This window comes from Mytilus trossulus, chromosome 1, assembly GCF_036588685.1.
Source record: "Mytilus trossulus isolate FHL-02 chromosome 1, PNRI_Mtr1.1.1.hap1, whole genome shotgun sequence".
Taxonomy (NCBI): domain Eukaryota; kingdom Metazoa; phylum Mollusca; class Bivalvia; order Mytilida; family Mytilidae; genus Mytilus; species Mytilus trossulus.
Window position 1 is genome coordinate 33,642,681 of NC_086373.1, and position 22,437 is coordinate 33,665,117.

General features: G+C 32.7%; 1 protein-coding gene and 1 pseudogene across 1 annotated transcript; both read left to right on the top strand.

Annotated features, from left to right (window-relative positions):
* The first annotated feature begins 3,298 nt into the window (after window positions 1-3,298).
* LOC134722199 (pancreatic lipase-related protein 2-like) lies at window positions 3,299-12,028 on the top strand. Its single transcript, XM_063585790.1, has 6 exons — window positions 3,299-3,549; window positions 7,295-7,596; window positions 8,145-8,379; window positions 9,122-9,238; window positions 10,593-10,715; window positions 11,432-12,028. The coding sequence occupies exons 1-6, from the start codon at window positions 3,465-3,467 to the stop codon at window positions 11,665-11,667; spliced, it is 1,098 nt and encodes a 365-aa protein (XP_063441860.1). The 5' UTR covers window positions 3,299-3,464; the 3' UTR covers window positions 11,668-12,028.
* Window positions 12,029-13,781: 1,753 nt separating this feature from the next.
* On the top strand, window positions 13,782-21,118 carry LOC134722210 (pancreatic triacylglycerol lipase-like; annotated as a pseudogene).
* Window positions 21,119-22,437: the final 1,319 nt, after the last annotated feature.

The window sequence follows — 22,437 nt, forward strand, 5'->3', positions numbered from 1 at the left end:
GCCTGTGTGTTGAAATGCATGACCCCTTCTGTAGCCAGTTAAGTACAAACTTTTCAAACTGCGATAGTATCAAAACCACAGTTATGATGAATAATAGAGATAGGACAAGTTGTACATATACAAAGGGGAAACTTCGTGAAAAGCATTATTATTTAAGAAATAATTCATGGAAGCCATAGATATTTTTGAAATTTACACATGGCCTGGGCCGTGATATTCGGATTTTATCCTGAGCGTTACTGAGCGAGGAATAAAATTAACAAAGATCACGGCCCAGGCCATGTGTAAACTTCCAACAATCTATGGCTTCCATGAATTATTTCGCCGGATTCTTATAGGACAACTACGGTCATTAAAAACTGAAGCGAGGGTGGGTATACTGTGTGTGTGGCAGTTCTTGTTTACTCCCTGTTAGATAAAGCTCAACCATTCTAATAAATCTGTAGCTTGCGTGGATTATTTCGTGAATAACCGCTAGACAAAAAACTGTTTAATTCTTTCAATTCTCAAACCCAACATCTGCCATTTTCAATTTACATATTTTTCTCGTAATCTATTGTCAAATCCAGTTGACATTTTGAATCTAATGAGTCACCATGCTGACTTGCTGAAACAGTAAATATGTGAATAATGCAGTAGAATAGAAAATAAAACAAAAACAACCTCGAAAATCAATATCAATACATTATTTCTTATGCAGCAAAAATACTGCAATCTGATTGGTTGATTACCCCGGTGTAAATAACACCCCACACTGGTTTACCCGGGGATAAATAAAATTTTGCCAAATTTAAAAATAAAATGAAATTTTGCCCCAACAAATTAAAAATATAAAATTTTGCCAAAATAAAAAAAAAAATAAAAATTAAGAAAATAAATAATAATAAGAAAATGCCAAAAAAAAATAAAAAAATTTAAAACTCAAAAGAACACAAAAATTTTCTGAATTTTTCCAAAGTAAAGTAAAAAAGTATTTGACAATGTGCAGCAGCATGGACATTGAAAAAATATTACGCTGGAAATTTTTCATTACCATTTTTACAATTTGACATCCTGGTTTCAAAATGAGAAAAGGAATTGTTCATAAGAAATAAATTCGTTATCTTGGTGTAATCAGGGGTGTATGGAATTTTACACCGTTGTTGAAAATTCATACACCCATTCGGCTGCGCCTCATGCAGGGTGTAAAATTCTTTACACCCCTGATGACACCAAAATAACTACTAATATTATACGAATTTCGATGGTTCACTTTCGGATAACATTTAATTAAAATGAAGTTTTTGAGGTAGGTGCTATTTCATTTAAGATTCCGTTGTATTTATAGGACATTTATGGTTTTTTATAAAGTCAAGATGGCGGCGTACTCCTTAGTTACGGCTTGCCATTGTGCTTTTGATGGTAAATATATTTAGTATCCATCAACAACAAAAAACTTTTATTTAAAAATAACACAAATGTTTGGCTGAAGAATTATAAGGATTAAACACATTTTTTCTAGAGGTTATTGATGTGTAAACCGGGGCTCTTACTCACAAACTCAACATAAAAGTGCGCTTTTATTCAGTTTGTGAGTTAATCGCCCCGGTTTCGGACTTTTATGTTGAGTTTGTGAGTAAGAGCCCCGGTTTACACATCAATAACCTCTAGAAAAAATGTGTTTAATCCTATAATGACGCCATGTTTTGAAATAACTTAAACGCGCAAAAAAATTAATAGACTTTCGCGGAATTTTATTTAATTTTAATTTGTTGATTTCTCCGAGCTCTTGTTCATAACTTCTTTTGATTATGCATCCGAATAAGTTTAAAAGTTATTTTGTCTTTTTTTAATTGCAATTTTTAAAACAATAATATCGACAAATGGGTTTGCAAATAGGTTCCAATACACGTGTATTTACTAGGGAAGTATATTGTAACAGCCATTATTATGTATATCTCTGACTCAGTGAGTCTGCGCTAAGTATCGATATATCGAGAATTTTATCACGGTGTTGTGTACTCTAGCGAAAGAAGCACGTCAATGTTATAAATTTTTTAACATAGATTACTCACTTGCTGTTCTATGATATGCTTGCGTATAATAATTGTTTACAAAAAGTTCTAAACAACCTTAAATTCCAAAATACTTCGTGCTGAGTCACAAAAGTCGAGCGCACCCTAAAAGGTATACGTGATTTGGTCCTTATTTATATTTGATTTAACCAATAACTTAATTACTAAACTTGTTTTAAAGAAATAAATACTAGCACTGCATGCAATAATTCTCTATTTTTCATTCAACGAATGGATAAATAAGAGAGTACAAGTGGAAATGTTGTGGATTTTCTATAAAATTTCCATATGTTTAGCATTCAATCAACGAGTCCGAGATTACTAGGACGCCCAACGGCTGTTTTGCCAGACAAGCTTGGGCCGTGGGACGTCATATTTTGTCCCACATCAAAAAATGGATATTTGCCCATCCAAATTAGATGCGCTGCTTCGTTGCTTCTGGTGCCAACGGACGGCCTTAGAATTGTATAAATCGGGTATCAATTTGTTCATTTTTCATGTATCACTTCATTTATGTAAGTTTCATCTACCCGCCACCCTTTATTTTTTTCATATTTAGACAGCCCACGGCACCAGCTTGTCTGGCAAAACAGCCGTTGGACGTCAGAGTTATCTCGGACTATCAATCAACACAAGGGTACTTAATCCCTTATATCTTTGTCAGCATGCAAAGTTAAGGAAGTATCTTTCAGCAATGTGCATATACATTATTGAGTGTATGTACATGTAAATATATGTGGATGTAAAAGAAAACAAAATTTAATTTTGATTGTCTTTTTCCATCTTGATGCTTATTCACTGAAATGTCGACAGAAATAAGAAGCTGTGGTATGAGCGCCAATGAGATCTCTATACAGGTCACAGAGTGTAAAAAAGGAAACAATTACAGGATAAAGTATGAAATGAAAAAACGAAGAGATTTTTGTTAGGTTTAAAATAAAGTTTAGAAAATCAAAATATCGATTTGACAAATGCTGCGATAAATTATTTATTTGTCTTTTCTTTGAAATCAGAAGAGTTTAGAAAAAATACACTCATTTTAAGTTGAATGGTTGTTCCCTTTAGCACGAAATTATAAATTTACATATTATTGAGGACGTTCATTAAAATTGCGTCAAGATAATTATGTTCATGGATAATTCTGTTCACAACCGACTATATAATTAAAATAAACTCGTTCATGCAGATCAATCTTCGTTACATAATGTAAACATATATGTTTTATTCCAATACGTAATGTTTATCTGGGCGGGGCTTGTAGTATTTGAGAACAACGGTTCGAATTGACCAATAAAACTGACCATTCACTTTTAATGGGATCTGAAAAAAATTTAGTAAATCTTAACGTAGCAGGTCGATTCACAGAGCTTGGCCGCAGTTGACAAAATCTGTCTTCTACTGAGTACATCGATGTTTGAAAAGTTTTATATGAACGGAAGAATGGACTCATTTCTAAAAGTTTTATTAGTTTTACAGTCCAGCGTATTTGTATCAGGTAAGTAATATTTTGATATCTCTTTGCCTTGTGGTTCTAGAAGAAATTTAAAAATAAATCCGTGTTGACATCAAAAAGTTTACTCAAACTATTATAATAGATAAATCTGTGAATTTAGAAAATATGCCAAGATGAAATAAGCTCATACAGTTTTGACAAATATTTGAGACATCCCCCTATGTAATAATAGGAGTGAGTTGTATTTATAGGTTATCGTTGATCATCAACAATTATTATCGCTATTTTGTGCATTTTTCTTTTGATCTTTTTTTGTGATAATTTTCATATCACGCTTCTCGCTTGAGATGGAAAAATTATCACTAGAAACAAAGGAGGCCACGTGGCGTTGCTAACGAAATTGACATGAAATTGACAACGTCGTCATAGGTGAAATAGCGATAAATAGATTATCATTGGTCATCTCAACTCGATTGCTTTTCTCACTTTCGCTGTACCAGCTCAAGCGGGAAAATCAATCTCGTTGAGATAATCAACGATAATCTATAAATATAGAAAATAGAGGAACTTTAGAAACCGGCAGACAATAGGCGATTTAAATTGTAGACGAGTTACGTGTAATTAACCAGGTAACCGTATCCCAGGTAACCATATCTATCAAATGAAAATAATGTGTTATTTCATCTTCTGTGGGTCTCGAAAAAAAAGTTATCTGTACTCGTACTCGGAGAATTTTGTTTTTAAAAAACGCATCTAGTAAAGATGATAGTTATTTAAAAGTTTCATAGGGATCCTTAAGCTAAAATGTCTGTGTTTTCAATTCTAAAATTTAATCGGGTACAGATAAACCTGCATGCATCTGGAATTTTTTTAAAGGGTACTAGCTACGAGATAGATAAAATAAATCTAAAGTTTGATTTTTTCCCTGTTCAATCAATAATGAAAGTAAAATAGTGAAATAAAAATTCGTTTTTTGCAGCCAAAAAGGTTCAATTTTGTCAAATTACGCTAAGAAACATTGATGGTTAGATATTCACTTTTATCGGACCGCAGATGAATTATCACGTTTTGATTGGTTAAACGGCGTCACGTGGTGACCCCCTATGAGACCGTATGGGGTTAGTAAGTTTCATATGGGGTTCATGACGCGTTAATGGCGACGTCATCTATTAATGTTGTTGCGTTTCATTGTTTATTTTTCAACAAAACGCCGCAGAAAAAGTCCAGCGTCCGAAAAATTCGTTATACGGTTAACTACTGACCTCCTACGGATCCATAGAGGGTGAATAAAATACATAGGGGACTCGGACTCCGGCCTCGACCCCTATGGATTTTACTAACCCTCTATGGATCCGTATTGGTTCAGTAGCGAACCATATAACTTATAGTATATAAATCCGTATTCATGTGAACTTCAATTTAAGCTAGAGATTGACAACGAATCGAAAATAGAGGAACTTTAGAAACCGGCAAGCAATCGGCGATTTAAATTGTAGACGAGTTACGTGTAATTAACCAGGTAACCGTATCCCAGGTAACCATATCTATCAAATGAAAATAATGTGTTATTTCATCTTCTGTCGGTCTCGAAAAAAAAGTTATCTGTACTCGTACTCGGAGAATTTTGTTTTTAAAAAACGCATCTAGTAAAGATGATAGTTATTTAAAAGTTTCATAGGGATCCTTAAGCTAAAATGTCTGTGTTTTCAATTCTAAAATTTAATCGAGTACAGATAAACCTGCATGCATCTGGAAATTTTTTAAAGGGTACTAGCTACGAGATAGATAAAAAAAATCTAAAGTTTGATTTTTTTCCCTGTTCAATCAATAATGAAAGTAAAATAGTGAAATAACAATTCGCTTTTTGCAGCCAAAAAGGTTCAATTTTGTCAAATTACGCTAAGAAACATTGATAATTAGATATTCACTTTTATCGGACCGCAGATGATTATCACGTTTTGATTGGTTAAACGGCGTCACGTGGTGACCCCCTATGAGACCGTATGGGGTTAGTAAGTTTCATATGGGGTTCATGACGCGTTAATGGCGACGTCATCTATTAATGTTGTTGTGTTTCATTGTTTATTTTTCAACAAAACGCCGCAGAAAAAGTCCAGCGTCCGAAAAATTCGTTATACGGTTAACTACTGACCCCCTACGGATCCATAGAGGGTGAATAAAATACATAGGGGACTCGGACTCCGGCCTCGACCCCTATGGATTTTACTAACCCTCTATGGATCCGTATTGGTTCAGTAGCGAACCATATAACTTATAGTATATAAATCCGTATACATGTGAACTTCAATTTAAGCTAGAGATTGACAACGAATGCATTGTACGTGTACTGATTATTTAAAGAAAAAAAGTCAACAATGAAAGTGAAACTACGGTAAATCATTTGATTACTAATTCGATGCACATAAAATCATTCTTATACGGTTAAAAACAATGAGAAACATCCATTTTTAATCTATAAAATAAATTCAAACAGACCTATAAAAATCCAATTGCACGTGTTGGTTTTATCTATTCATATCTTTATTTATGTTTACATCCGCTTATATTGTCATCTGAGGTCAAATCGATAGTTAATAAGATGGCGTCTGCACTAAAATACACACGAAACGAACCCCATGCTCTGTAATCTGATTATTTTAGACTTTTGATAGTTTGAATAAATGTTTTACATTGTTATAAATCAAATATGAGTATTTGAGTCAAATCGGTGACCATGAATTTGACAGCTAGTGTCCCTTAAAGACATAGCATGCCCTAGATAAATAAAATTCAAATAAATTGTACGTTTTAAAAAAATAAAACTTAACTGAATTTTGCAATGCACTTTTTTCGTTCTTTTATTCCTTCCCTGATAGAGAGTTTCATTTTTTTTGTTTAATTCCAACTGGATGTCAGCCCAATACGGCAGTGTTGCATTGTGGGTTAATTTAATCGTAGGTTATTACAACAGTAACAGCTTTACTTAAAACGACTTTAATTGAACAAGTACTATAAAAAAAAAATGAAAGTATTTGTTTTTCTGTAAGATTGGTAAATATATACTAGTTGGAGAGTTGTCTCATTGGCACTCACACCACATCTTCCTATATCTAGTATTTCGAAAACTTGTAGCTTTTCTAAAAAGCTTGAAAAGCTGATGATCTTATTTTTTTTCCGGCATTGTATTAGTCTCATTCCGTCTGACGTTAAGATGTCAAAGTTAACATAGTTTAATTAGCAGATCCTCATTGTGTCACAACTTTGGGTAACAGTTCTATGTTGTTAAAATAATATCATAAAAGGACGTAGTAAGACAAGTTTTTGGCACTGACTCGAATGATGGTTGTCTAAAATCCGATTGTATGGAAAATGTGGGATATTCTGACACAATAGTGGCAATCATTCAGACAAGTCACGGTTGCATTTAGTTTGTGGCGGGGTAACAGATTATTTCTGATTCTAAGTTTTCGAAGCAATAAACAAATCATCTAAAACCAATTTTAGCCGCTTCTTTACTACTGCTCTAAATCTATACCATAACTTGCTGTACGTTGTAACCCACGACTCACACTCAAGTCAGAAAAGCTTTTTTAATCAAGCAAATACTTGAAATATATTTGCATTTTATGTGCTACCGTATAACCAAACAATGATCAAAATCTAAACACGGAGAATTCTCTTTCCCTAAAAAACACGAATACTAGATGTTTTAAACAATATCATATTGCAGGGCCCAACAGACATAGCACCTATCTCAAATTTATAAACTTGTATTTTTCTGTTACAGGATTTTTTTTCAATAGACATCCGGAAGTTTGTTATGACCATATAGGATGTTTCAGCAATAAAGCTCCGTATAATAACGCCAATGGTAGAATACCAGAATCTCCAGACCATATTCAAACAGAGTTTTTATTGTACACACGACAAAATCCAACGGAGGAGTTTCTACTGAATGCGTATGATGTGTCAAACATCAGCCATTCACATTTCGATGGCAGTAAAAAAACAGTATTTATCATTCATGGTTACAACGACTACGCTACCAGTACTTTGATTCAGGACATAAAATACGAACTTCTTATAAAGGTTAGTTATGTTACACACATTACAGCAGAATGCATTGAGCGTGTAGGTAAATTAAATATCTTTGGTTAGGTGGCTTGCTATAGCTGAACCGTGAAGTCAATTTTAGGTAAGGGAAACTACCACAGGCACTTGTCTCAGAAAAAATAGCTACATTATTATGTTGATAAGAATTAAACGCGAAAAATATGAGAAAGGAATTATCATTCTTTTTTTTTTATTAACTACTGTTCACTGTCCGTCATGTGAGGGATTTCTCAGAATAAAATAAACTATGCTGTTATTACAACAGAAATTATTACAACAGAAAAATGGGCAAAATGCAAATAAAAGAAAAATAGGTAAAAAGTAAAATATAGGAAAAAAAACAAGAATTGTGAATACTTTCAAGAATAGTGAAAAAAATACTTGAAAAATTTAAGAATATAGAATCGAAGGATTCCTCATCCAGACCATATATAACACAAGTCTTTAATTTGCCATCCAAAATTTTAATTCTGACTCAATTTTTTTTTAGATGATCTTTAAAACTATTTTTTGTCTTGTTTTAGGATGACATGAATGTTATTGCAGTCAACTGGCAATATGGAGCAGATAACCTTATATATGCAAAGTCTGCGGCAAACACGCGAGTCGTTGGGGCTATTATTGGGGAACTTTTGAAAAATCTTCATTCCGCAGGACTTACAAGTTACAGCAAAATCCATCTCGTTGGACATAGTTTGGGCGCCCATATTTGCGGAATTGCAGGTGCCATCGTAGACGGTAGAATAGCAAAAATAACAGGTAACTTTCAGAAAGTACAAAATCTTTAAACAGTCGGATTACAACCACCCCCTACTATTTAATTGCGTTCCAAATGCAAGTGGATAGCAGGAGCTCGTTTTAATCGGACTGATTTTTACATAGTTTCTTTTTTGTTGTTGGATGATAGATACGCTGACACGTTCAGTTTCAGTATTTTCGTTAAGTCACATGAATATGGATTCAATGAGGTCGAATTATTCATTTGTAAGTGAATTATTTAACCAGCGATGTTTCTTAGTTTATTTTGACAAAATTAAACCAAATTGGCTGCTTAAGGTGAATCATCATTTTAATTTGTCACTTTAATAAATGAATGAACAAAAAAAAGTCTTGTTTAACATTTTTTTATACATCTCGTAGCTAATGGCCCTTTGAAGAAGATTAGACTCTTATTTTTTTTTATAAAGAGCCAACTGTTATGAAATTTGCACCAACGAATATATGTAATGATTTTAAAATTCATCGCTAATCAAGTATTTTTTCAAGAGACTCTCGTGAACAGGACTGATAAATTTAATTTTCAATGGCTGCATTTAATATTCAATGTTATATTTTTGTACCATATACTTAACAGTCTTTTATGACTGTCTTACCTTGTTTTTGGTTGAATTTGTCAACTCTGATACAATCCATGATTTTAACTGTCTATACTGAAAACCAACAAGGGAGACTACTCGAAGTTATTTTGTCTTTTAATACTATTTATGACTTTTGTTTGCAGGACTTGATCCAGCTGGGCCCTGTTTTGAGTTACAAGACCCGGTAACACGATTAGACACATCTGATGCTCATTACGTAGAAGTTATACACACTGATGGAGCTTCTCTTTTGCAATTTGGTAATTAAAGTTTCTTTTATGCTAGACTATCATAAAAAGCAACAGACTGAGTACCTTTATAGTTTGCAAGTTTTACATTTTGAATTTTCCCGTTCCTTGCTTTTTTTTATTGCAGTGTTTAAGTTGACAGCCCAAGTCCAAGTTTTTTTAATTTTTCATATATGTTCTCATGTTTGAGGTCTTGTATCAGTTTATTGTTTATTCCGTCCAGAAAATAAAACAAGCCGATAACTTATTTTTCTTTTAGACTTGATATTTTGATAGCTATTTGAAGTCACAAAAATGATTCCGAGCATAACAATTTTGTCCCCCGTGTAATGGTTTAGAGGAGACATAGAAAAACAAGTTTTCTGTCCGTCTGTCCGTCCGTTCTTGTAAGAGCTCTCACATATCAAGTTCTTGTCTGTTTTTTTTTTTTATATAAAATCAGGCAAGAATTAAAGGTTTTAGGTTTTATAAAAAAAAAACCTGATATCGTAATTTAATATCAGCAATGTCTCGAACAAGATAGGAAATTAATGTCAATCAATTATTTTTGAGATTTATGATCCTTGGAAATGTTATGTATATGGAAAATGTCATTCTAAACTTGTACAAGCTTGCTAGATTTTCATGAAGCTTATATATATATATATATATATATATATATGTTGTATTTCGGCAATGTATCGAACATGTTTAAAAATCAGTGCCGATCTATTATTTCTAAAAGGCCCTATGAAATGTCTTTCCAATAATAATCGTGGAAAATAATTTAAAAAAATAAAACCCATCTACAAAAGTAAAGCGCTGATTAAATAAAAATAAAAGCAATTAATTTAAACAAAAAACCTAGCTAAAACGCTAGTGCTACCATTAAAACAAACAGTCCACCAGTAACAATAGGGAACGGTTCCGTAGTATAATTTATTCATGAAATTGAATAATTTTACTACCCAGTTGTACATTTCAAAAATATATGTCCCTTCAGTGATGCTAAGATAAAATAAGATAAGAAAAATATTTTGATTCGGCATAAGTTAAATATACAACAACAAGCTCTAATGAGCTTTTAACCGAATATAAAAACATATACAAATACTTAAAAACAGTATTAATTGCCATAAAAATCAACCTGTAATACAAAGTTGAATCTCAGATACATAGCATGCAATATAAATTAAGCAACAAATTAAGAATGAAGTAAAACATGCAAGTCCAAAGCAACCAAAGTAACACAAAAATAAACATCGCAAGAGTTATCTACAAACACAACAGCGTTCCAAACCGTTCCAGGACTGAATGTGAAATATTGATTTTGAATTTTAATGTTTAATCGTTTGTCACAACTATATAATTTAATTTTTTTTTATAGGTTTTGGATTAGATAGAGCAATTGGTCATGCTGACTTTTATCCAAATGGAGGTGTACGACAGCCTGGTTGTGACCATAATGTACATTCTACTGCGTTCGCTTTAATAACTGGCAGAATGGGAAGTAAGTACACACATGTATATCCACTATATATAATACTAGTACTCCTGTAGATTGTGTAATTTTTTGTTTTTTTGTCGAGCCTGCAACTTTTGTTGCAGAAAGCCTGACATAGGGATAGTGATTCGTCGTCGGTGGCTACGGCGGCGTTAGCTAACTTCTTAAAAGCTTGATATATTTTAGAAGGTGAAAGACCAGGATACTTCATACTTTGTATATAGATGCCTCATGTTACGAAGTTTCCGTCAGTCACATGTCCAATGTCATTGACCTCATGTTCATGGTTCAGTGATCACTTGAGTTCTTAAATGTAAACAGGGGCATCATATGTGTCTCATGGACACATTCCCCATTTTTTTTTTGTCTGAATTCGTGAAAGTTGTCCTTCTTCAATGAATCCATGTTTTACTTTACAGTATCGTGAAAAGATCGTTTAGATCATGTATTTTATTTCAATCTTAACGTTCTTTTCACGATTGTCCTATTTTTTGAGAGGTTTTTGTTTGTTATGGAAAACCATATTTACTATCATAAACGGAACGCAAAATTATACTATTTTGTCTATGGGTTATTTCCTTGACATTTATCCTTTATGGCGTTACGGAGATCTGGTTAAATCGAAAATTACAAGTATGAATATACATGTGGTATCTTGAATCTATATAGAAGCTCCGTTTTCGGAACAATAGCATTTAATATTTTATTTTTTGTTATTTCAGAGTTTTCAGCAGCACTAGCATGCAGTCATATGAGGTCTTTTGACTTGTTTATAGAATCTATCAATTCACAATGCGCCTTCATTGGAATACCTTGCGACTCGAAAGAGGACTTTGATGCCGGCCTTTGCACCGGATGTGATGATGGATGTGCTGAAATGGGATATAATGGTCAACAAAACGGCCACGGGAGATACTACTTCGCAACGAATTCAGCTGCACCATTTTGTGAAGAATAACGTTTTTAATAACCTTTTGTAAATTAGGATTTTTTTCAGTCAATTTTACAGCAATTATTTAGACCAAGATATGTTAAATATTTGACTAATTGAAAAATAATTTCTTCTTTTTTTTTTAAATGGACATACTAGATATAATAATTGAGATAGTTGTTGAATATGCACTCTGCAAAATTTTAAAAGGCAAACAATAGAGGGGGAACAATGAGCTGTATGTAGTGCTGTATATAGTATTTCCGTGAAATTCTGTTTTAATTATAATCAAATATTTTTATGTTGTATTGTATAATATTCATGAGAATTATGTTGATATTATATTTCATATTAATCAGGATTAAAATAATAAACATTTTTTTTTTAATTTCACTTGTTTATTATTATTATCCTACAACGGAGAGATCAGCACCAATTCATTTTCCTACATTTTCATTGTTACATGTAACAAATTAGTTATAATTCAACGCTAATTTTAAACTGATTGTAAATAAAAAAAATGTTCCAAGGATTTGAATAGTAAGTCTAACTATACAAATCCTTGATTGTTCATACACTTTTTTACCTAACATAGGTTGACGAAACATAAGAAAAACGGAAGCTTCTAAGTAAGAATAACATTATCCTTTAAATCTATGCTGCACTTAAAACATTATAACTTTCACATGTGGAGCAGGATCTGCTTGCCCTTCCGGAGCACCTGAGATCACCCCTAGTTTTTGGTTGGGTTCGTGTTGTTTATTCTTTAGTTTTCTATGTTGTGTCATGTGCGTTATTGTTTGTCTGTTTGTCTTTTTCATTTTGAGCCATGGTATGGCGTTGTCAGTTTATTTTTTTTATTTTTAGATTTATGAGTTTGACTGTCCCTTTAGTATCTTTCGTCCCTCTTTCACGAGATAAAAAATATTGACTGTTGAACGCATCTCTCATTGATCTTGAGATCAAAGGATTCAATCGATATAGTTAATATATAAGTATAGAAATTGGTGTGATTGCTTATGCGACAACTAGCCACTATAGTTGAAATGCTGTGGATATAATCATATAAGTCTCCGCATTCAATAATGAGAATAGATTCCCTATTGAAGACATTGGCACTCACACCACATCTTCCTATATCTATTGTGGAAAAAAACCTGAAATAAAATAATAATAAATATTTGGCTGTAGTATCATTTATATATTACTTTTGGTGACGCCTTTTCATTTCATCTGACCTTTACCTCATGTTCATGGTTCACTGGTCAAAGTTGGATTTTTAAGTTTTTGTTCCTTTTTTTCTTATTATTTATGCAATAGATCAACTATGTTTGGTATAGAAATATATTAAGATGAAATGTCAATACCACGAATTTTATTTGACCTTGACCTCATTTTTACTATTCATTGCTCAGTATGATTATTTTGTGTTTTGGTCTGGTTTACTTTTAAAAACAATGAGCAATTATAGATCGACTATGTTTGTTGAATGGAATGATTGTAAGGTGTACATGTCTGTCTGACATGGTTCATGTGACCTTGACCTCATTTGCATGGTGCATATGATCTTGACTTCATTTTCGTGGTTATTGGTCAATGTTCAGTTTTCTTGGTTTCGTCTTTTAAATAGAAACTACAAACAATAGATCAACTATATTTAGTGAATTGAATGATTGCAAGGTGTACATGTATTTCTCGTCTGCTTTATCTGGTCTCAACCTCATTTTCTTGGATCATGTTAAAATTTAATGTGATACTTGTAATAAAACTTTCACAATCAATATAAAATTAATGTTTTATAAAGAAAGCGAGACATTCAGCGTGTGCACTCTTGTTTATTCGAGTCATTTTTTTTTGCGCAAAGCGCGATTTTTTTAAATTTTTTTCCTACTCTATCAATCAAATTATTATTTCAAAATGTAACGCTATAATATATGGGGAAAATTTGGATTTAGAATATATTTTTTTTGGTACTTTGCTTGACCAAAATATAAATCTTCGTCAAAATAAAACAACAAATAATAATAATCGCGCGAATACAGTAATTTTGTTATGTTTTGACCTTCTTGACATTTTTCCGGAATTGGTCAGAATATAAGGTCAGTATAATCTTATGTAGAACTTTTAACCCGAACCAAGTACAATTATTTCGTGACTTCCATAAATCGGTCTCCTACAATGCTCACAGATATCTGATAAGCCCTAAATGAATGGAAGAATGGATTCATATCTGTTAGTTTTATTCATTTTGCAGTCCAGCGTATTTGTTTCAGGTAATAAATTTTTAAAACTCTGATTGAAGATTTCAATTTGGAATTGACGATACTGTTTTTATAGTCTTTAGTTTCTATGATGCGTTTTATACGGTTATTTGTCGATCCTGAATAATTTATTTCGCGAAAGCGGGACATCGCGATGATAGATTCCAATATCGGCTTTAGCGTCGGCGGCGTTAACATTTAGGTTCAGTCTGTTGTTAAAATGTTTTTTAGAAATCAAGATCTTCGTCAAACCGCCCAGCAACATAATTTTCTGTTATTATATTTCAAGCATCCTGATTCCGTGTGAATTCTAAAGTTATGGTGGTTGATACATAAATAGCAGGAGATGCTTATCCATCCGGTCTTGCTCCTATTTTAGTTTTTGTTGATTTGTACCTCCCTGATTTATGAGATTCGAAAATCAATAAAAGTGAAATAATAAAATTATTGAATTCCGAGGAAAAGTCTGAAAGAAAAGTCCCTAATTGAATGGTAAGGTTCAGTCTGTTGTTAAAATGTTTTTTGAATGTTAATTGAATGGTAAGGTTCAGTCTGTTGTTAAAATGTTTTTTTAGAAATCAAGAACTTCGTCAAACCGCCCAGCAACATAATTTTCTATTATCATATGTCAAGCATCATGATTCAGTGTGAATTCTAAAGGTATGGTGGTTGATAAATGCATAGCAGGATATTCTTACCCATCCGGTCTTGTTCCCGGTTTAGGTTTTGTTGATTTGTATCTCCCTGATTTATAAGATTCGAAAATCAATAAAAGTAAAATAATAAAATTTCTGAAGGTTGAGGAAAAGTCTGAAGGAAAAGTTACTGATCGAATGGTAAATTCAAAAGCTCAAACACTTCAAACGAATAGATAACAACTGCCATATTCCTGACTTTGTACAGGCATTTTCTTTTGCTGAAAATGGTGGATTGAACCTGGTTTTATAGCTACAGATCTGTAGCTAAACCTCTCACTTGTATGACAGCCGCATCAAATTCCATGAAATACTGTCACCTTTATATAAATCGGTCAAATGTCATAGTCTGTCTATATTTCTTATAATTTAGTTGTAAAACAAATCAAATATTTCTGACATGCATTAACGAGTATGGTTTTAGTATTTTTCTTTTATAGGTTTTTTGTTCAGCCGAAAAATCTGCTATGACCATATTGGATGTTTTAGCAATGCATCTCCATACAATAACGCAAATGGGAAACTCCCAGAATCTCCGGCACATATTCAAACAGAGTTTTTACTATATACGCGAAGAAACCCAACTCATGAATTTCAACTGAATCCTTACGATACTTCAACCATCGGACATTCCCATTTTGATGGAAGTAAGCAAACACTGTTTATCACTCATGGTTATCAAGATGACGGTAGAAGTGATTGGATTGTTACAATGACACGAGAGCTTTTAAAAAAGGTCAGTTATATTTTCAAATATAATTGTCGGCATACGCAAGTTATATCATTTCCTGTCTTATTCAAAAAACTAATAGCATCAACACTACTAATTTTACTGCATCAAAACATAATACAAACGTCGAAGAGCGGATTAAAAAAGGATCTAACGTACAACCAAATCCTGCACGAGGAATAGATATTCCTTCATTGAAAATGATTCCAAAATTCATATAATGGCCTATTTCAATCAAACAATATTTGTTGTAAAATATACCATTTTATTTAAAACTTTAGAAAAAGGAGAAATTACCTACTATATACTAAAATGAATAAAGCCGTTTGAAATCCCCTCCCGAAATTCTAGAGTGTTTAATTAACAGGTTACATACAACGGCAACGCCTCACTCAAAATATGTCACAAGATAAACTATGAGGTGCAGATATAGTCAGAATTCGAATTCAGAATATCCATTAATCATTGAAGACTTCCTGAAATATTTCAAAACCGCTATAATTAGTTTTGTGGATATTCCAAAAAAAATCAGTTTCACCTATAATAATGTGTCAACATTGCTTTATTTCAGGATATATCCGTAATATTGATGGGGCTCTATAAATAAACAATTAAGGAACACCACAATACAATTTAAGAATATCCTTAAATATCTATTGATGTCTTCAATTATTTCAGGACCTACACACTTCTATCCATTTTAGAATATCCTTAATCACTTTTTTTAAATGTTAAGATAGAAACCGTAAGATGTTCATACTAATCACGAAAAAAACCTTCACAATATAATATGTCACTGGGAGCCGAAAATCCATACCATTTCGCTTCTGATCGATCTGCTGTCTATAGATGACTATTATACAACCTGATAAATTAAAGGAAACTATAAAAAGTAGTTTGATTGTCAGGTCTATTACACAACGATGAAGTATAATTTACACCTGTTAAATAAAATGCATGCCATAATCTATACTTTTTCATTGATATTTTGTTTTTAATATTGCATGTTAATATTCTTGACTGAGTAGATACTAGTATATAAGGTCAAAATCTTCTCTTATTCAGGATGATATGAATGTTATTGCAGTCAACTGGGCCAATGGAGCAGATAACATTAACTACATACAGGCTGCTGCAAATACGCGAGTCGTTGGGGCTACTATAGGGGAACTTTTGAAAACTTTACATTCAACCGGGCATTCTAATTACAACAAATTCCATCTTGTTGGACATAGTTTAGGCTCACATATTTCTGGTTATGCTGGTGCCTACGTACACGGAGCTATAGCAAAAATAACAGGTAACATTCGGAAATATCCAAACTAAATTATACGTTCGCAATTTATTTTTACAACCAAATTATATATTATTAGTTATAATGCCAATTAAAACTACTAAAAACCTATGAAATCAGTCAAATAATTGACTTTTTATTAAACTATTTGTATGGTCTTTGTGAAGTATTAGTACTTTTGTGATTAATTATTTTAATAATTAATTTTGGTATCTTAAAAATTGAGACATTAACTATAGACTTTTATGTATATATATGTGCCCTGTTTATTCACCAGTAACGTCATTCAAATGCGAACTAATCTCAATTTTGCGGCCTCGACTTCTCAGCATTTTAAAAGTGTCTGTTCTGTTCTTTTAGAAACTAGACGACGGAGACACGTCAATTTTTTTTATCAATCATAACGTGTGAACGTGCTTTTAAAGGAAACAAACTGTTTAATCCCCTTTCATCGATTTACAATTGAACTAAAATTTAATGACCAGTGGTATTTTTCAACCATATTCAAATCTACACTTAGATCAATAAAAGGAGAGATGGAATGTACGTCAGGGACAAACCAACAACAACATTTCACAAAAGTAACCAATCAAAACATAAGTCATTTTCTGTTATTAGAAGTGGCAACCTCGATGTCTAAGTGAATCATATAAATATACTAATATATGTCTTTTGATTGCAGGACTTGATCCAGCTGGACCTTTGTTTGAGAATAAAGACCCGAAAACACGATTAGACCCATCTGATGCTCATTACGTAGAAGCTATACACACTGATGGGGATTCGCTTTTCCAGCTAGGTAATTAAAATGTGTGTCCTGTAAGACCTATAAATATCACTTTTGTGTAGGTACAATAAGATGGTATATAACTGTACTGAACAAATATATGTTACTCATGAATGCATCAACATTTAGTTTTCTGTGTAATTTTGTTAGAATGGCATTGTTTGTCATTGACCTATTGTTTTTGGTTGCTCTCTTTTGGGATATGTTTGCTTTTTAAAATGTGTTATACAATTTTTTCAGATTTATAACTAAACGTTCAATTTTGCACCGATAAACTACGGCATAAATATTTTCAGCAAACAATAATCATTTAAGGAATGACTGTAATATTTTTTTTTTCTGTTCGCGAAGCGGGTTATTTAACAGTGTTTACCATATTTTTTGTGTTATTTCGAATAGACAGAAAAAATATTACAGTCATTTCTTATAATTTAATTCTAAATTCCATTTTAAACCGTAGAAAACCTTAAAAAAAAGTTGATGACGTCACGGTCACATGACTTAATTATGTCTACGGGCTGATAACAAAATAACATTAGCCAAGCAGAAGACGCGTTACATCCAAAATTAAAATTATTCAAACATGTCTAATACAAACGATGATAAAACGAAAATGAATGAAAAGAGTCGGACTAGGAATTATAGCTATGCACGACGGAGATAATTCCATAATTTGAGCTGATTTTAAATTTAATGAAAGCAAAAATATCAATAAAAAAATATCCGTATGTTCATGCCTTTAAAGTCGAAAACACTGGCTACATGTTTGGTGACACCCTAAGGAGACTACCAGTCTATCATGTAAAGTATGGGACTAAACCATGATTATGCCAAACACTTACTCACCAGATGTATATTTCATCAGTATATTGATCCCGTGGCAGTTATAACATTAAATGTACCAGTTTTACTCACCACGTGGTAGTTATGATAATAAACGTACACATTTTACTCACCTGGTGCTTATTTGACAATGTCTCTTCATTGATGCTCTAGTATTATTTGCGTTTTTGTGTTATAAAGTTGAATCGTTTGTCTCAACTTTATTGTTTTAAATTAATAATAGGTTTTGGATTAGAAAAAGCAATTGGTCATGCTGACTTTTATCCAAATGGTGGTGAAAAACAGCCTGGTTGTTCACGTGATGTTGGTACCCATTTGTTTAGTTTAATTACCGGGAAAATCGAAAGTAAGTACACACACTTTCCTATATACTTTTTTCCTTCATAACATAGCACTACCAAGATGATGTGACACGGGCATAATTATTTCAAAACCATAGGAGCAATCAATTGATTTTTATTGGAGGGTCCTAAGGATATCATAATGCTGCATTTTTTTCATTGCAGATGGTTTTGACCATTTTCTTTGTTTTCTAGATGAGCCCGTATCGAAATATTTTCTCTCTGTACAACAGAGGGACAGTCAAACTCATAAATATAAAACAAACTGACAACGCCATGGCTAAAAATAAAAAAAAACAGACAAACACATAGGACACATGACACAACATAGAAAACTAAAGAATAAACAACATGAACCCAAGCAAAAACTATGGGTGATCTCAGGTGCTCCGGAAGGGTAAGCAGATCGTACTCCACAAGTACAAGTTTCGGAATTGACCTGTAAATCTATGCTTTTATTATCTATAGACCTTTATAATACCATAAGTGTTTAATACTTGCATCTTATGGTCGATTGATCAAAACAACAGTAATTTACCGCTGTTCAAAAGCCATAAATAAACTCATCATAGATAACAGGATTGAAATTTTATATTTAAGCCAGACGCGCGTTTCGTCTACAAAGATTTATCAATGACGCTCGAATGTAAAAAATGTTTAAAAAGGCAAACAAATGAATTGTTAACAGTTAATTTATAATTATGAAAATATAAATGATAACTCATGTCAAAACAGAAGTGCTGACTACAGGGCATGTGAACCCATCGGGGAATTAAAACTCCACCAGCAGTGGCATCGACCCAGTGGTTGTAAATAAGGTCTTAAAATGTTTTAAAACAGCAGATTGAGAGAAAACAAATCCGGGCCACAAACTTAAACCGACAGAAACACATAAACTATAAGAGAAAAACAACAGAAACACTGAAACACTGAAGTGCATAAAACAAACGACAATTCAACGTACATGAAAGCAAACCATTAGATAACAACTGCCATAATCACCCAAGGTACAGTATATTTTAAGAAAATAGTCGGGTTGAACCTGGTTTTTGTGGCTAGCCAAACATCGCGCTTTATGGCAATTTTAACTATACCGCTAAAATATTAAATAATAGTTCAAATGAAAAGTAAAATTTCGCTTTTACTTTTTTTCTCATGTTTCTGTATTATGAATGAAAAGAGATACGCAAGCCATCGACATAAGAAAAAAATGGCATCAATAGTTCAGGAACAAAAAGATGTCTATACAATATGTCATGTACTAAAAAATAAAATCACAAAAAAACTGAATTCCAATAAAATTTCAAAACGGAAAGTCCCTAATCAAATTGCAAAATCAAAAGCTTGAACACATTAAACGAATGGTTAACAACTGTCATATTCCTGACTTGTGAATATATGACTGCAGACATGCTCATTTTTTTTCGTTTGAGTAACATCCAGTGGCAAATTCTTAATAGGTATAGCGGTGAGGACAAATTCATAAAAAAAAGTAATAGGTAGGTTCTTCAAAATGAGTCTACTGGCATTATTGTATAGTAATTTAAATGGTCATCTTAAGATGCACGATATTTTCATCTATGCACTCCTTAAAGAATGGAATTTAAACCCTTTTGTGTGATATATTTTTTTGAAAACACAAACGTGTACTTTTTTAAGATAATACAAACATTTCATTCCTATTCGTCAAATTGCATCGAAAAGTTCTAAACAAAAATGTTATTTAAATATTTCAATTGATATTTTATGGTGTGCCTTTCAATTTTATAATGTTACAGTACTATTCCAGGTAAAGGTGAAGGTTGGCGCCTGTTAAAATGTTTAAACTCGCGGCATTTGTTTGCACCTGAGCTAAGTTAGGACCCTGATGTTCAGTACTACTGGTTGTCGTTTGTTGATGTGGATTATAAGTGTTTCTTTTATATAGTTTAGACCGTTGGTTTTCCTGTATGAATTGTTGTACACTAGTCATTTTCGAGGCCCTCTATAGCTTTCTGTTCGGTATGAGCCAATGCTACCTGTTGAAAACCGCACTTATACTAGTTTACTTTTTACACATTGTGCCATGGATGGAGGTTTGTCTCATTGGCACTCATACCACATCTCCTTATTTTTAATTGCAGTAATTTCTGGACCTATACCGGTATGGAGAAGAAAAATACTGACTGTCAAATAGAAAATATTCATTAAAACTAGCTAGATATAAATATTTGAACTGACTGTATTGACTATTCGTTTCCGAACAATTAGTTTTAAAAAATAATATTATTGCTTTTAGAGTTTACGTCAACCATAGCCTGCAGTCATATGAGAGTTTTAGACTTGTTCACAGAGTCTTATCAATTCACAATGTGCCTTCAGTGGAAAACCTTGCCATACGAAAAAGGACTTCGACGCCGGTCATTGTAATAGATGTGGACTTGGTTGTGCCGACATGGGATTTAATGGTCACCAAAAAGGCCATGGAAAGTATTATTTCTCAACTAATGCAGCTGGACCATTTTGTCAATAAAAACATTATATATATGTAAAGTTTGTGCGTTGGTTTGAACAATGTATTTGTTTACAAGACGATATTATGATTAATAGTTAATTAACTAAAAATAGCGGAATGACAGAAACATTATCATTACTAAAAAGGTTATTAAAGGTGGTCCCCGATACCCGATATTATGATTAATAGTTAATTAACTAAAAATAGCGGAATGACAGCAACATTATCATTACTAAAAAGGTTATTAAAGGTGGTCCCCGAGGGTATCACCAGTCCAGTAGTCAACATTTCGGTGTTCACATGAATATCAATAATGTGGTCATTTTTATAAATTTCCTGTTTACTAAACTTGGAATTTTTCGAAAAACTAAGGATTTTCTTATCCCAGCCATAGATTACCTTAGCCGTATTTGGCACAACTTTTGGGACTTTGGATCCTCAATGCTCTTCAACTTTGTACTTGTTTTGCTTTATAAATATTTTGATATGAGCGTCACTGTTGAGTCTTGTGTAGACGAAACGCGCGTCTGGCGTACTAAATTATAATCCTGGTACCTTTGATAACAACTATATGCATATTAGCGATAAGAAAATAGTCGGGATGGGGTTTGTGATAGATATAGTGTACATCCATGATGTGAAGTAAAATATGAACACCATTTTGAGGACTGTAAGAATAAGTCCAATTTTGTTTGATAAAAAATGGCAAACGTTAATATTAACACCTTGTTTTTAAAGAGAGGTCAATTTTTGTTTAAAAGTATACATTTCAATCTTCAAACTCAATCACACAAAAGGAAAGGCCGAGAACTCTTTCCTGTCTCGATTGAATTGATCTTCGTTTGAATTGATTTGCGAATATCAATTTGATCAACTGCGTAAACCTTTTGACCAACATAACTGTCCCCATTTTTCTAAATATGTAAATGCCTGTACCATGTCAGGAATGTGACATTTGTTTACCATTCGTTTGATGTGTGTGAGCTTTTGATATACCCATCTGTTAAGGGTCTTTTCATTTTGACATTTTTCTTTGAGTTCGGTACTTTTGTTATTTTCATTTTTTTACCACAGAAGAATATATCATATTATTGGTCTCAGGCAAATTCACACGAAAACAAAGTTAACATGACATCAAGAAGGTAAGCTCAGCTAAGTGGGTTGACCTGCAAGCAGGACGGGAACTGTCACTGCAAAAAGAGACTATGATGCATAGGCAGGCATTTGCCTCAAAATAAGTAACATAATGTCAAAAGAAGAAGTTGTTCTAAGGATTCTTTAACGTGTAGACAGCATGCAAACTTATCCAAATTACAAAGATATCAGGCTTTCGGTAAACCGAGTATAGCGAG

What these genes read in the sequence shown, in the direction of transcription:
- LOC134722199 (XM_063585790.1), top strand. Translation starts at nt 3,465, where the DNA reads ATGTTTGAAAAGTTTTATATGAACGGAAGAATGGACTCATTTCTAAAA. An exon ending in GTCCAGCGTATTTGTATCAG is followed by an intron (nt 3,550 to 7,294) that starts GTAAGTAATATT and finishes TTTCTGTTACAG; the next exon opens with GATTTTTTTTCAATAGACAT. An exon ending in TAGAATAGCAAAAATAACAG is followed by an intron (nt 8,380 to 9,121) that starts GTAACTTTCAGA and finishes TTTTGTTTGCAG; the next exon opens with GACTTGATCCAGCTGGGCCC.